Source organism: Colias eurytheme, chromosome 31 (genome assembly GCF_061535395.1).
Source record: "Colias eurytheme isolate Ceu_HAF_F1 chromosome 31, ilColEury1 Martin Lab GWU primary, whole genome shotgun sequence".
Lineage (NCBI taxonomy): Eukaryota > Metazoa > Arthropoda > Insecta > Lepidoptera > Pieridae > Colias > Colias eurytheme.
The window spans coordinates 2,737,911-2,754,024 of record NC_143010.1 but is presented as its reverse complement, the minus strand read 5'-3'; the positions used below and the strand labels follow the sequence as shown (position 1 = coordinate 2,754,024).

At 35.5% G+C, this 16,114-nt stretch overlaps 1 protein-coding gene across 1 annotated transcript in view; it reads left to right on the top strand.

Annotated features, from left to right (window-relative positions):
• Positions 1-258: 258 nt before the first annotated feature.
• LOC149895447 (gelsolin-like) overlaps positions 259-16,114 on the top strand; it is a 29,660-nt gene continuing 13,804 nt past the window's right edge. The window contains exons 1-5 of the mRNA XM_090119111.1: positions 259-306; positions 8,978-9,047; positions 12,832-12,906; positions 14,283-14,472; positions 15,989-16,104. Of these exons, the coding sequence (XP_089975237.1) occupies positions 8,979-9,047; positions 12,832-12,906; positions 14,283-14,472; positions 15,989-16,104 (450 nt within the window). The 5' untranslated portion in view covers positions 259-306; position 8,978. The remainder of the gene's footprint in view (positions 307-8,977; positions 9,048-12,831; positions 12,907-14,282; positions 14,473-15,988; positions 16,105-16,114) is intronic.

The following is a 16,114-nucleotide window of genomic DNA, read 5'->3' as shown; positions in this document are numbered from 1 at the left end:
CAGTCGCTGTAGCCGAAATCGGCAAGGAGTGATTATTATTATTATACCTATTTATTACATTACAATTTACATTACATCACAAGCACAATATTGACCTTGATACCACCATAAAACATTATGACATAAAATCCACGAACGCACATTTTAAAAATAACTTTATCTGTCATTTAGCTACAGCATACATGAGTCAATTCAAAACTCGAACCAAATTAATTTACTATATAACTGACTATATTCATTATTCAGTTAACAGTTTTCTTTACTCTTTGCAGTTTTGTTTCGGCTTTGAGAGAGGATAGACGTCATGTAAGTTTTTATTCATTTGTATACTTTTACCGGCGTTTATTTGCGTGTGTTATAAATTTATAATTAATAATTAATATGAGTAGTATTAATGAGTGTTGTTTTATGATATTTTTGCGGAAGAATGACATGTTTTTGTGTGAAATTTTATGGTAAAAGTGTTTTTATCGTAACTATCTAATTCTGTGTTTGAAACTGTTATTTTACGTGTAGTGTAGTTTTCTATTTGTGAAATGAAAGTGAAGATAGGTTTAATAGTTTTCGAATTTATCTGTATTAACAACTTAATCTTTGTTAGTAGGTACTAGGTACATAGTAAATACTAAATAAGTCACTCAATGATTGTTTTTAATTATGTTGATACTTACCTATAAGTAATCTTATTTATACGGTATGTTGTAGGGGTATGTTCTATTAATAAATCTCGTGTCACAATGTTTGTCCTCAATGGACTCCTAAACCACTTAACCGATTATAATAAAATTCGCACACCATGTGCAGTTCGATCCAACTTGAGAGCTATAGGATAGTTTAAACATGTAGGTACCACGGGCGAAGCCGGGGCGGACCACTAGTTGTATTATAGATTGTCACACTGTTATAACAAATTATACAATATACCTACATGCTGCTATAATAATAAACAAAATGTCAACACATAGCAATCTTTACAAGAATTTAGCGCGAAAATATTGTTTTTTGTCTGTCTTTCTCACACTGATATACCTACCACTTTATTAAAACGGAGTAATTTTTACAGAGATACAGTTAAGTTATTTATATGTTAACTAATTAGGTTTATAAAATAATCTCAGAAAAAAAAAAACATTTGTAGCATTTTCCTTCAACCGTTCGCTGTCTTGTTTCCTCATTGCATTTCCTTAATTAACGACTTTTGTCTTGTCATAAACAATACTAGCTGTGCCCCGCTGTTTTACCCGTATTGCTCCGCTCCTGTTGGTCTTAGCGTGATAATATACAGCCTATAGCTTTCCTCGATAAATGGGCTATCTTACACCGAAAGAATTCTTCAAATCGGACCAGTAGGTAGGTACCTACCTAGTTCCTGAGATTAGAGCGTTCAAACAAACAAACTTCAGCTATAAAATATTGTCTTAAGGCCGCTGCATACGTGACGGGATTTTACCCGGACGGGACGTGACGGGAAGTTTTGGAAACATCGTTGCATACAAAATGTATCCAAATACGCATATGTCACGGGAACATCGACGGGACGGGAACGTGGACGGGAAAAATATCGTCGCCGACGATGTTTAGCACGTCCCGTCCCGCACGTGCCCCGTCCCGTCCGTGATTTCGCTACGTATGCACAGTCGCTCCGTTCGTGCCGGAGAGATTAGTAGTGACGCCTTCCAAGTATCGAAAATGGACGACGAAAAACTAATCGAATGAGTTCGCTCATATCCAGCGTTGTATAGTATAGCGAACCCACAATATTTAGATATTTAGATATTGTGGTATTCCTAACTATACTTAGTCCTTTTCACCTATGATGATTCCTGTGACACTTCATCGTGTTCTGAATTACGTAGGTATTTTATGTTTAAAATGCCAAAATAATTTTAGTGCATAATATTTTTGTTTTATGGCGGCATTATTACCAAAAATATAAAAATGAAACATCTTAAGCTTATAAATCAAAAACAGTATTGTTTAGTTTAAATTCAAATTCAAATTTCTTTATTTGCAGAATGTAGATTACAAAGATGTTAATGTTTTCTTGACGGTCGTAGCTTCTTCGTCATCTAGAGCAATAGCAATTAAAGCCAATTCTTGAATTGAAAAATCCATCTTTCGTTGTTCACAACACTAGCACGTTAGATCAGAATCACGTCACGGTGCGTATGCGTTTGCTCCACGTTCCCGTTGTGAACGAGGCAATCACGTGCCCGTCCCGCTCACGTCCCGTCCGAGGTATTTTCCCGTCACGTATGCAGCGGCCTTTATTGTCACATATTATCTTTATACTTACTTGGTATGTATGTATATAGAAAATTTCTATTTATTATAATAAATCCGTTTCTAAGCGGGCTTTCCGCCCGCGGCTTCACCCGCGTTTTTAAAGAAAAAGCAGCCTAATTCCCGTTCCCGTGGGATTTTCAGGATTACATTGTAATCGGTTCTGTAATATTTGCGTGAATGAGTAACAAACACACACACATCCTCACAAACTTTCGCATTTATAATATTAGTAGGATATTAGTATATTACCAATTTCAGATGATAATCATACCATATTACTTAGTATTTTTTGTTTGCAGTTCAATACAAAACAGCAATGCAAACAAACACACAAAACAATAGTGTTTTTAATTTTCCTTCTCTGAGAGCTTTAGCCAAGGCTGACCTTGGAATTAGGAGATACGGAAAAATCGCTTTTATTTTTATTAAATTTGAGTATATTTTTGCTCATTCTTAAATCATGAACCAGTTTCAGGTATTACAATGTGGGCTACAAAGGCTAGGTTTTAGGCCTTTTTTATCTTATGATTGTCGAAACAGACTAATTAATACAAGTATACGTATACCTATAAGTATATAGTCTATGACGTATAGTATACAAGCTGTGCTCCGCGGTTTCACCCGCGTGGCTCCGCTCCTGTTGGTCTTAGCGTGATGACACAGTATTACAATATAGGAAATAATATTGTAATACTGTGGTGATGATATATATAACTTATAGCCTTCCTCGACAAATGCGACTATCTAAAACCGAAAGAATTTTTCAAATCGGACCAGTAGTTCCCGAGATTAGCGCGTTCAAACAAACAAACTCTTCAGCTTTTTATTATTAGTATATTATAGATATGTCATACATACATACTTGTGCTTCTCCCGGGTTGATACGATATAAAAATCCTACCTACTACCTACCTATAGTTTAAAAAATCCACGACCATATGAAATTATTGTATTGTCAACAATCCTTGATACAGTTTATCATTTATCAAGGATTGTTGACAATACAATACAAGTACGAAGTTTGAATTAAATCTGTCCGTTTAAAGTGGTTCACAGTCGAGTGAGGAGTCGGTAACATACAAACATACAGATGAAGCTAATGAAAGCGTGTTCAAATGCGTGTTATAAAAAATTGTGTGATATATTGATACAATTAATACTTCATGTCCTCTTGGCTCTTGCCCATAAACTAATACTTACACTGTTTTTCCTTGACCACCAGATTGTCTGGAAGAGATCGCTGTCTTAGCGATAAGACCGCCTGTTGTGCTCAACTGTGTCTATTTATTTTATATATTTACTTTTGTAATTTTTATTTATTGGTGCACAATAAAGTATTTTTGTTTGTTGTTTGTTTGTTCATGTCACTTTTTATTGTTTTTTTCAAATCACTTGAATATTTTTTACTGTAGCATTGCCATAATAAAAAAAGCTTAATTTCCTAGGAGACTCTCCCTAGAGGGTGACGCCATAAAGTTCAGGGTGGTGGGATGACATCATCAATCGATAGACCTTCGAGACCAACCCATACCTATCTGTTTAATTATTTACAAGCTTTGCCGCGCGGTTTTACTCGCAAAAGTATTTTTATAGCTTGTGTTATTCTGGTACATAAGCAAAATCATTGCCAAGATTCATCACGTCAATCTGTTCCGTGGTTTTTGTGTGAAAGAGTAACAAACACACATTCTTACAAACTTTCGCGTTTTAGTAGGATATATTATTGTAAACATTTTACCTATTTACTCAAAATTATTATGGACATAGTTACCTAAATTCCTTTTTGAAAAGAAATAATATAAATTGGTAGAAAATTTATATACATGTCATATCCTATCCTATCCTACTTCCTACAGTATTGTAAATGCGAAAGTTTGTGAGGATGTGTATGTGTGTGTTTGTTACTCTTTCACGGAAATACTACTGAATCGATTAGAATAAAAATTTAGCACACATATAGAGCGTAACTTGGATTAACACATAGGATAGGAACTATGCGGGTATTTCTTTGAAAATGCGGGCGAAGCCGCGGGCGGAAAGCTAGTGAATAATATTTTTAATCGGCTTAGGGCCGATTTTTCAATCCTTGGTTAAAAATTAAAATGTATCCGTCTAATAAAGTATTACACGAACATATTAAAATGTCACCTGTAAACTGTCAAATACGGACAATTATAATACATTTTTGAAATGGTGGTTTAATACGTTATTCGACGAGTTTTAACCAAGGATTGAAAAATCAGCCCTTAACATTTCTAAAACAATCGGTGTAAGTAGTTAGTTAGGTAATTTTTAGGGTTCCGTAGCCAAAATGGCAAAAACGGAACCCTTATAGTTTCGTCATGTCCGTCTGTCCGTCTGTCCGTCTGTCCGTCTGTCACAGCCGATTTACTCGGAAACTATAAGTACTACAGTGATGAAATTTGATGGGAATATGTGTTGTATGAACCGCTACAAAAATATGACACTAAATAGTAAAAAAAAGAATTGGGGGTGGGGCCCCCCATACATGTAACTGAGGGATGAAATTTTTTTTTTCGATGTACATACCCGTGTGGGGTATCAATGGAAAGGTCTTTTAAAATGATATAAAGTTTTCTAAAAAACATTTTTCTTAAAGTGAACGGTTTTTGAGATATCAGCTCTCAAAGTCGTAAAAAGTATGTCCCCCCCCCTCTATTTTTATAACTACGGGGTATAAAATTCTAAAAAAAATAGAGGTGATGCATGCTAATTAACTCTTTCAACGATTTTTGGTTTGATCAAAGTATCTCTTATAGTTTTTGAGATAGGTTGATTTAACTGTAATTTATTATATTTGCTGCTACGGAACCCTTTGTGCGCGAGCCCGACTCGCACTTGGCCGGTTTTTTTTCCTTTTATTTTATACTAGCGGTCCGCCCCGGCTTCGCCCGTGGTTACATATTTACGTTTTCTCTACATAAAAACCATCCTCGTACTTCAAGGAATATAATAAAAAAAGAATTATCGAAATCGGTTCAGCCGTTCTCGAGTTATGCGCTTACCAACACATTTTGCGATTCATTTTTATATTATAGATTACTAGCGACCCGCCCCGGCTTCGCACGGGTGCAATGCTGATACTAAATACACTACAGAAAAACTGTGAACGTTGTATATAAAAACATAGCGGCCCACTCCGACTTCGTATAGATAGCCTGGCGGCCGGCCGGTACCGCCGCAAACGCTACGTCCCGCAATTTTTAAATCTGTAATATCTTCGAAAATATTCACTTAAATCATACGGTGTAAAGGGCCATATAGATCTATATTAAACGAACAATGTATTCAAGGTATTTAATTGGTTAAGGATTAATGCTGTATTGGTTAAAATCGCATCGAAAATTAGCCATTATTTTTCGTAAAAAGTAAATGACAAAAAAATGTTATTGTGGGTTATCCATGAGAGATAGACATATATACCAACGCGGACTTTTATATAGACCTTTTCAATGTGTATAATACTTGGTACATTATTTTGATAAAACTCGTAGGGTTCAGCCTGCGTTTGCAATGTAAGCGGAAAAAATGTAATTTTTTACGACATCACTTTAGAAACCTCAAAAATAACAGTACTTCTCCACTATTTAATGGATGTTATTAAACATATAAACCTTCCTCTTGAATCACTCTATCTATTAAAAAAAACCGCATCAAAATCCGTTGCGTAGTTTCAAAGATTTAAGCGTACAAAGGGACATAGGGACATAAGGACATAGGGACATAAGGACATAGGGACATAGGGACAGGGAAATCGACTTTGTTTTATACTATGTAGTGATAACCTATAGCACTCAGGGATTAAGTACATAATATATGAAACGGTAAAATACTTTTTGAAAACATTCTAGTAGTTTATGCAAATGTTCTAGTATTTCTTCGTAATGTATGGGAACATAGATCTACATTAGGAACCGATTCCTACTTACGCAAATGTGAGTCTAATTTTACGCTCGGATTGTAAAAAACAGATTTATTACAAGTACTAAGCTTGAGATAGCAGTCAAGAGGATGTTATCTTGTATTTGTATTCAATTACATGTGAATTACAGTCTGTCTGTCTGTATCTATAAGTACACGTACCTAGTATGTACTTATATAATATACTAGCGGCCCGCCCCGGCTTCGCCCGTGGTACATATGAAAAATAGATGTTGGCCGATTCTCAGACTTACCCGATATGCACAGAAAATTTCATGAGAATCGGTCCACCCGTTTCGGAGGAGTATGCAGACTAACATTGTGACACGAGAATTTTATATATAAGATATTTAGAAAGATATTTAGTTTTATTTTCTTTAGGCGCGTTGAGGGTAAACCAGTCATGGAGTAGGCGACGTTTTTGTTAAAGCGCCCGGAAAACTTCTTGGCAAAAAAGTAGCGTGGTGGGGGAAATTTTCGCATCAAGTATATCTTTGAAAAACGTTTTTCTTATTAGCCTGTATATATGTAACCGACTCCTATAAACTAGGTTTACCCAAAATAAACATGTCTCATTGTTTTCCACATAACGTAAACATCACAACATGATGCAAATAGGAACTGCTATTTATCGAGTTTATTCCAGTCTTCAAACGAACTCATGTTAGTATTTCAAGCAGATTTAGGTTGATCATTTTAGTGCTTTGCGCTTCCTAGCTTTATTTTCGTCCATAGCGAATATTATGAACGCGTAAAGTTTGTGTATGTAGGGATATATGATTTTAACTGTCCTTACTAATCTATATTAATTTTTAGTTTGTTTGTTTGTTTGAACGCGCTGATCTCAAGAACTAGCTCCGAATTGAAAAATTCTTTCGGTGTTAGATAGCCCATTTATCGAGGAAGGTTATAGCCTATAGGCTATAACAAATATCATCACCCTAAACCAACAAACAGGAGGGGAGCAATGCGGGTGAAACCGCGGGGCACAGCTAGTAATATGATAAACACGAAAGTGTTTGATATTTCGTTTTAATAGCATTAAAATCCTACTAATATTATAAATGCGAAAGTTTGTGAGGATGGATAGGATGGATGGATGTTTGTTACTCTTTCACGCAAATACTACTAAACCGATTACAATGAGATTTAGTATGTGTAATTAATAAGCTATAGAAATACTTGCTTTCGCCTGCATATGAATCCGCGGGATGTAGCTAGTTAGTATATAAAAGCGGTGACTAACCTAGAATAGACAGTCACAGTAGATTTATTATGAAGGTCGTTATGTTACAGTTAAATAAATCAATCAGTTATTTGGTAGTTTGGCAGCACTGTATATTTTAATACCAGTTCGTCCTGGCTCCGCATTGGTTGACCCGGGAAAAACATCATAAAATATAGCCTTTGTTCATCAGGGATAATTTTGGATTGTAATGGTAAAATATTTTTTTAAATCTGTTCAGTAGTTTCGGAGCCTATTCAATTCAAACAATCAAATCTTTCCTCTTTATAATATTAAGTGTAGATTTGTGTATAGGTACCACAATGTTTTGCACGACCCCGCATTAGAGAGTGCTTTACGATCGAAAGTTTATATTGCCTTGGTTCCGCAACTATTTGATATTGCGATCGTATCTTACTATGATAAATGGCAAAGCTTATGAAGATGGATGGATGATCGGATCTGAAAGAAATTCATGACAAAAATAGATTGAAAATACATCATAATACATTCTCAATTACATACGCACATGGACTATTTATCTGAGTACTAAGCTTCAATTTGTACGTTCTTTCTTTCTATTCATTGATTTAGTGTATGAGCACAGACATTAATATAGTGAATACTATTAATTAATTAATTAGTCTGTGCTATTAACTATAGGTACTGAATGAGTAAATAACTTTTTGATCAAAGCCAGTCTTAGCGCTAAGAAAAAAATTAAATAAACGACAAGTGCAATACCAAATTTATGGCTATACATAATTTATAAATTTATATTTTAATTCCATTAAATACAAATAAACACCGTCTTTTTTTAATTTCAAAAATATAGGTATGTTTTTATTAATTCATTTTTCGTTGTTTTGCCGCAACAAAACACCTCTTGTGAAAAGAATGGTTATCTTTGTTTGCAAACATTATCAGTATTAACATACTCGTACAAGTACTACAATTAATGCACTCACATGGTTTTTAACACGCATTTATTAGCTTCACCTGTATGTTTGTATGTAACCGACTCCTTTACACTCGATTTTGACTCACTTAAGGGCCGATTTATCAATGCTTGGATAAAACTTATCCGTCCAATACAGTATTACACGATAATAATAAAATGTCACGTAAACTGTCAAATACGGGCAATTAGAATACGTTTTTAAAATGGTAGTTTTATACATTATTCGACGAATAAGTTTTATCCAAGCATTGAAAAATCAGCCCTTAAACGGACAGATTTAATTCAAACTTTGTACACTTATCAAGGATCGGTGACGATACAATAATTTCATGAGTTTAGTCGTTAGCGCATTTTTTAAACTAAAATATTAATAACTTGCTTTGCTCCGCGGTTTTACACGCATTGACGCATCACGCTAAGACCAACAGGAGCAGAGCACTGCGAGTTAAAAATAAGTATAGATATAGACAATTTATCGCAAGTGAGATCGAGCTACGCCGGAGCAATCGGCCATAATAATTAGATTTATATATTATATTATTTAAATTATTTATTATTTTCAGAATGCCTGAAGTGCACCGAGCTTTTGCTAATTCCGGGAAGGTAGCGGGTTTGGAGATTTGGAGAGTTGAGGTAATATCATTATCTATTAACATAAACATCATACTAATATTATAAACTAGCTTCCGCCCACGACTTTGTCCGTGCATCCCCGTTTTTCCCCGTTCCCGCAAGAATTTCGGGAAATCCTTTCTTAGCGGATGCCTACGTCCTAACATCTACCTGCATGCCAAATTTCAGCCCGATACGTCCAGTGGTCTGGACTGTGCGTTGATAGATCACTATATCAGTCACCTTTGAGTTTTATATAATACTAGAGGTCCGCCCCGGCTTCGCCCGTGGTACATATTTCGCAATAAAAAGTAGCCTATGTCCTTTCTCGGGTATCAAAATATCTCCATACCAAATTTCATGCAAATTGGTTCAGTAGTTTAGGCGTGATTGAGTAACAGACAGACAGACAGAGTTACTTTCGCATTTATAATATTAGTATGGATATAGATAATATAGATGCGTAAATTTGTGAGAATGGATGGATGGATGGAAGGATGTTTGTTACTCTTTCAAGCAAATAGTACTGAACCGATTACCTACAGTGAAATTTGGTACATAGGTAGCTGAATACCCAGAACAAGACATAGCCTACTTTTATCCCTGAAAACCCACAGGAACGGGAACTATGCGGGTTTTACTTTAAAATCGCGAGTGAAGCAGCGGGCGGAAAGCTAGTAGCATCTAATATCTAATATCTAATATATATTATAAAGGCGAAGGTTTGTAAGGATGTATGGATGTATGGATGTTTGTTACTCTTTCACGTAAAAACTACTGAACCGATTACAATGAAATTTAGCACACATATAGAGGGTAACTTGGATTAACACATAGGATAGCTTTTATCCCTGAAAACCCACAGGAACGGGAACTATGCGGGTTTTACTTTGAAATCGCGAGTGAAGCAGCGGGCGGAAAGCTAGTAGCATAATTTCATTTTTAGAAGGAAATTTAGAAATAAACATTGGCGCATTTATAATTTTAATTAATCATGTAGCTAATAATATACATGTTATTAATACAGAAATAGCACCATAATGCATATACCTAAATTATATTAATTTTTATTTATCAATGTTATCAATTAATTTAAATAATGAGGTTTTATCAATTTTCAATAATTAATGCTATAGGTACATATACATAAATACTAGCTTACCGCCAGCGACTTCCCCCTTTTTACACGCTTTATATTAGCTTCACCTGTATGTTTGTATGTTTGTAACCGACTTCTTTGGGCGCGATTTTGACCCACTTTAAACGGCCAGATTTCGTTCAAACTTTGTAGATTTATTGAGGACCGATGACAATACACTAATTTGATAAAATTTTCTTTTTTTTAGTTCGGTTTTCTATAAAAAGCGTGTTTTTTTAGTTTTATTAAACTATTATTATTTTAAAGAAAAACCCGCATAGTTCCTATTCCCGTAGAATTTTCCGTGACCTATCGTATGTGTTAATCCAAGTCACCCTCTATATTATGTGTGCTAAATTTAATTGTAATCGGTTCAGTAGTATTTGCGTGAAAGAGTATCAAACATACATACATACACTTTTACATCCATCCTCACAAACTTTCGCATTTATAATATTAGTAGGAAGGAAGGATAGGAACCTACCTATTTCATGAGTTTATATAATATACTAGCGGTCCGTCCCGGCTTCGCCCGTGGTACATATTTACGTTTTCTCTACATAAAAACCATCCTCGTACTTCAAGGAATATAATAAAAAAAGAATTATCGAAATCGGTTCAGCCGTTCTCGAGTTATGCGCTTACCAACACATTTTGCGATTCATCTTATATATAAAATTCTCGTGTCACAATGTTAGTCTGCATACTCCTCCGAAACGGGTGGACCGATTCTCATGAAATTTTCTGTGCATATCGGGTAAGTCTGAGAATCGGCCAACATCTATTTTTCATATGTACCACGGGCGAAGCCGGGGCGGACCGCTAGTTTTTATATATAAAGAAGATAAGAATTCTTGTCGCGTGTTTTTTTATACTTTTGAAGTGAAACGACTCTAGGCGTGTTTAGGGTAAATTTTCAAGGTCACGTCACGGCAATACCGTCACGACAACGAGTAAAGCGACGATTTAGGTATCTTTGAATCTTGCCAAAGAAGTTTCACTTCTGACACATGCGTGCTCGGCACACACGCTGTTTTTTTTTTGAGAAATATAATATAAATTATAAAGGTTTTATATAAATTCTTAAGTTTTACACCAAGCGGGCGAAGCCGCGGGCAAAAAGCTAGTCTTATAAATTTTCAATTGAAAACAGTGAGATTCCACCATAGAAATCTAAATAACAAGACACATAGAAGTGCTGTAATGTCATAATTCGTATGAAAACCGCTGTCGCCAAAATCAACACATTCAAACCGAAAGCTAAACAGTACACACAAGTAAACTATGCCTTTTATTGGACAGCTTGATTTTAGTGAAAACTAACTTAACTATTAAATTAAGCTTTTGAATATGTATCCTAACGCACGAATTTACGGTTTATTTTAGAATAACATCCCTAAGTATATGAGACTTTTTGCTCCAATACGAACAAACGTGATAATAAGAATGGTCGACTGTGTCATTCATTGTTATTTCGATTACTATGGTGACACTCGTAATACTTGTAAATATTCTATAATTTTAAGGAAAAACGGCATTATTTCTAAAAAAAAATATTTTCCGATGAAATATTATTCCTTTATAAGTATAATTACAACTTGTGGAAGAATTTCCGCAATGGGAATTGCTGAAACACACCATGTATACACTCATACGTCTCCAGAGCAACTGAACAGTGACGAATGCACTGGTGATGTGAACATCACCTGAGTGGCGACAAGGTCACGCACGCTTACGACTTCTAGTGTCTTGTTATTTAGATTTCTATGGATTCCACATTGTTAGTAAATAGTTTTTATGCGTTACGCCTACACACAACCAAAAATAAACAAGAAAGATAATGTTTCAACGCCAGTGAATTAAAATGTCGGATTTGAGATCTATTTGAAGATATTTCTAGAACACTGTGGGAATTTGACGTATAAACAATGTGAAATTTGAATAAATGAAAATCAAATAAAAAGACGTGTGTCACTCGGGGACTGCCGCGGTAAAGCTATTGCATAGCATGCCTTCAAGCCACACCTCCGTGCCCGTCAGAGTAGGGAGCGTGAGGTTTTTTCGTTACGGAATTTCTAGATTCGGTCCCAACGCTCAAGGTCCGCGATAGAAGCTATGCAATAGCTTAAAAGTAGTGTTTTTGAAGCTATTGTTTTTCATGTGTGTTGAATTAAATGTCTTTTCTTTCTTTCTATTGTATGTAACTAAATCGTAAAATGTAAATGTATGTAATACTTAATATTATAAAGCTGAAGAGTTTATTTGCTTGTTTGAAACCGCTAATCTCAGGAACTACTGGTCCGTTTTGAAAAATTATTTCCGTGTTAGATAGCTTTTTTATCGAAGAAGGCTATAGGCATATCTCATCACGCTAAGACCAACAGGAGCGGAGCATTGCGGGTAAAACCGCGGGGCACAGCTAGTGTATAAAATATGTCAAGAAGTGGAATTCCAGCAACATACATAGACTTTTATTATGATTATTTGTATATGTATTATTGTAGTATATGAGTGAGGGTAGATAAAAATAATGTCACCGATCGTGTGTCAGTTTGTTGTGTGAAATAAAAGTGATTGCATCATCCTTGTGTTTTAATATAAATTAAGCCTCAAATACCATAATTATGTAGATAATAGATATTTTATTTAAATTATTTATGTTTTCAGGATTTCGAGCCGGTTCCAGTACCTAAACATCAATATGGGAATTTTTATTCTGGCGACTCATACATAGTTTTAAAGGTAAGAATTTTTTATTCAATTATCAAATACTAGCTTTCCACCCGCGGCTTCGCCCGCGCAGTCAAAGAAAAACCCGCATAGTTCCCGTTCCCGTGGGATTTCCGGAATAAAACCTATCCTATGTCACGGGGTAAAAAGTAGCCTAATGTCCTTTCTCGGGTATCAAAATATCTCTTTACCAAATTTCATGCAAATTGGTTCAGTAGTTAAGGCGTGATTGAGTAACAGACAGACAAACAGTTACTTCCGCATTTATAATATTAGTATGGATTTCTTACTATCAAATGTCAATATAGCGTATTGCGTAATAGACTGGAGATTTTTTTTTATTTATATGTAAAAAATCTATTAGGCTTCAAATTATTGCAAAATGAAAATGAAAATGACAAAGAAAATGATAATGGACGTGGGCATGGCATAGCTTTCTCGTGCTTTGCTATGTCCTAAACTTTACAACGTAGGTACTAAATTCTACCGCAAGAACCAATCTGTCTATTAAAAGAAACTGCATCAAAATCCGTTGCGTAGTTTTAAACATCTAAGCATACATAGGGAAAGACAGATACAACAGTATGTTAAAATAATTAGTTTTCCTCCATAGGTATAATTTACATACTTAGTTAAGTATATTGATTCTAAAAACATAACTCCTTCTAGCACAGTCGGATAAAATCTAGACATTAGATGAATCATTGGTCAAGGATGTTTTATATTACTTGTACCTACTAATTACTTATAATTAGAAAAAAAACAGTATAATTAGACACTCAACGTCTGATTCATCTAAACAGCTCATTGTGATAAATACTTCAACCGATTTCAAAAAAGAATAAATACAATTGAGTGCTTTATTTTTCCTCGACAGTGAAATGTAGTTTTATTAGATAGACAAAGGCCCATGTTGAAAAAGTTAAGGGTCATTTGAACCACCAGGTGACCTATCTAGAACGATGTAAGAGCATAAAATAATAAGATTCAGCACTATGCCGTCCCTTGTAAGCTGTCCAACTGAGTGCAGATGAGAATTCGAAAGTACAGGAAGAGATTTTTTCCCCTTGTCTCCATGATTTTTGTACGGCGTTGCGGAATAATGGATTAAAAGCAGTATTGAAATAATATGACACAGGTGCCGTACAAAATCAAATGACCAAATTTACCTCGGAAATTGTCGGAAAATAAAAAATATAAATACCGACTTTGTGGACCACCATTTTTGTGCTTCTGTGTCATACTATTTCAATACTGCTCATTACTCTCATTACATTACTCATTGCACACGCCTGTGTGTGCGTGTGTTTATTTGCGTGTGTGTGTGAATGTATGGTATGCGTATGTATGTATTTCTCCTTTATTATATAAAAATCGTAAAATTTCAGACGACAGGCACATCAACACTAACATGGGATATCCACTTCTGGCTTGGCGCCAAAACGAGCCAGGACGAAGCAGGGGCAGCGGCCATTTTGACGGTGAACCTTGATGATCAGCAGTTCCATGGGGATGCTGTGCAGCATAGAGAGTCCCAGGGTTACGAGTCGAGGCAGTTCTTGGGGTATTTTGAACCAGGTAGACTTTAAACGTCCTATCTTCGCGCGAGTTGAAAAAGGCATGAAATAAAAAAAAACATCTAGTAAAAATAACAGAGCAATTTGAGAAATTTTTAAACAATTGTGTTCCATGTGTTCGAATTTTTTCTATACTATAAGATGCTATAAAACAAAATATCAAATACAGTGAAAAAAAAAGTTTTTCTTTCAATAACAATGCAACAAAAAAATAATTATCGAAATCGGTCCAGCTGTTCACGCGTGATGTCATGACTCATGACCAAGGGAAATAGGGATTAATTTTTATTCAACGACGCTCCGGATATACTAAAATCTTACAAAAATAGACGGCCTATGTAAGTTTTAAGCGACCACCAAGCGTAAAAGTCCAACGAACCATAAGTCATTAAAATTCTGTCGTTCTTGGGTTACAAAATGTGTAAACTGTGACGAAAAATTATTTATAAACTTACTAGCGTTCCTCTCGCGGCTTCGCCCGTCTTACAATCACATCTATCAGATAAAAAATGAACGTGAACGTGAAATGAGGAACAATTATAATAATATATAGCGTAAGATGGTACATACAAACATACAGGTGATTTTTCAAGTGAAACTTCTTTATCGGGGTTGGAAAAAAATTTATTTAACATTTTTTAAAACTTAATACATTATATACTAGGTACTAGTTGTGCCCCGCGGTTTCATTTTGCATTGCTCCGCTCCTGTTGGTCTTAGCGTGATGATATATAGCCTATAGCCTTCCTCGATAAATGGGCTATCTAACAAACAAACAAACTCTTCGGCTTTATAATACTTATTATTAGTATAGATAACCTTTCTCGAGAACCACTCTATCTATTAAAAAAAAGACGGGTTGCACTCCGGGAGTGCCGGCAGAAGTGAAAACTTGATTATTAACGTTGAGCATGTTTGATATCCATCCGTCTTACGCTTTTTCGATCAGGTCACGTGTCCTGACGCGAGTTTAAGATTTTATACTCATTACAGAAAAAGTGCTCAACGCCGCTAAAGAAGTTTTCACTTCAAAAACCGCATCAAAATCCGTTGCATAGATTTAAATTAAAGACATACGTATATACTATATGGACATAGGGAGAGAGAAAGCGACTTTGTTTTATGGTGGTTTTATGCTATGAAGGTACCTAGTGATAGGTAGTGATTAGCTATGCAGCGCGGATTTACCTGCGGTCGAACCCTTAGGAAAGATGTATTTCCACATGTGTTATTTTGGTACAAAAGCTACATCACTGCCAAGTTTTATCAATTCTGTTTAGTAGTTTTCCCTTGAAAAAGTAATATTCTAAAAAAAAAGACGTGTGTCACTCGGGGACTGCCGCGGTAAAGCTATTGCATGCTATGCCTTCAAGCCACACCTCCGCGCCCGTCCCCGTGGGGAGCGTGAGGTTTTTTCGTTACGGAATTTCTGGATTCGGTCCCCGCGCTCAAGGCGCTAGCTTAAAAAATATTACTAAATGTTCCCTACATATTAATAAAGAGTATTATTATTTCAGCCATAAGGTACTTGGATGGAGGCCATGCATCAGGTTTCAACCATGTGACCGTAAATGCTGGCGCTGAGAAGCGACTCTTCCAAATCAAGGGAAAGAGGAACGTGCGAGTGAGACAGGTATATGTTT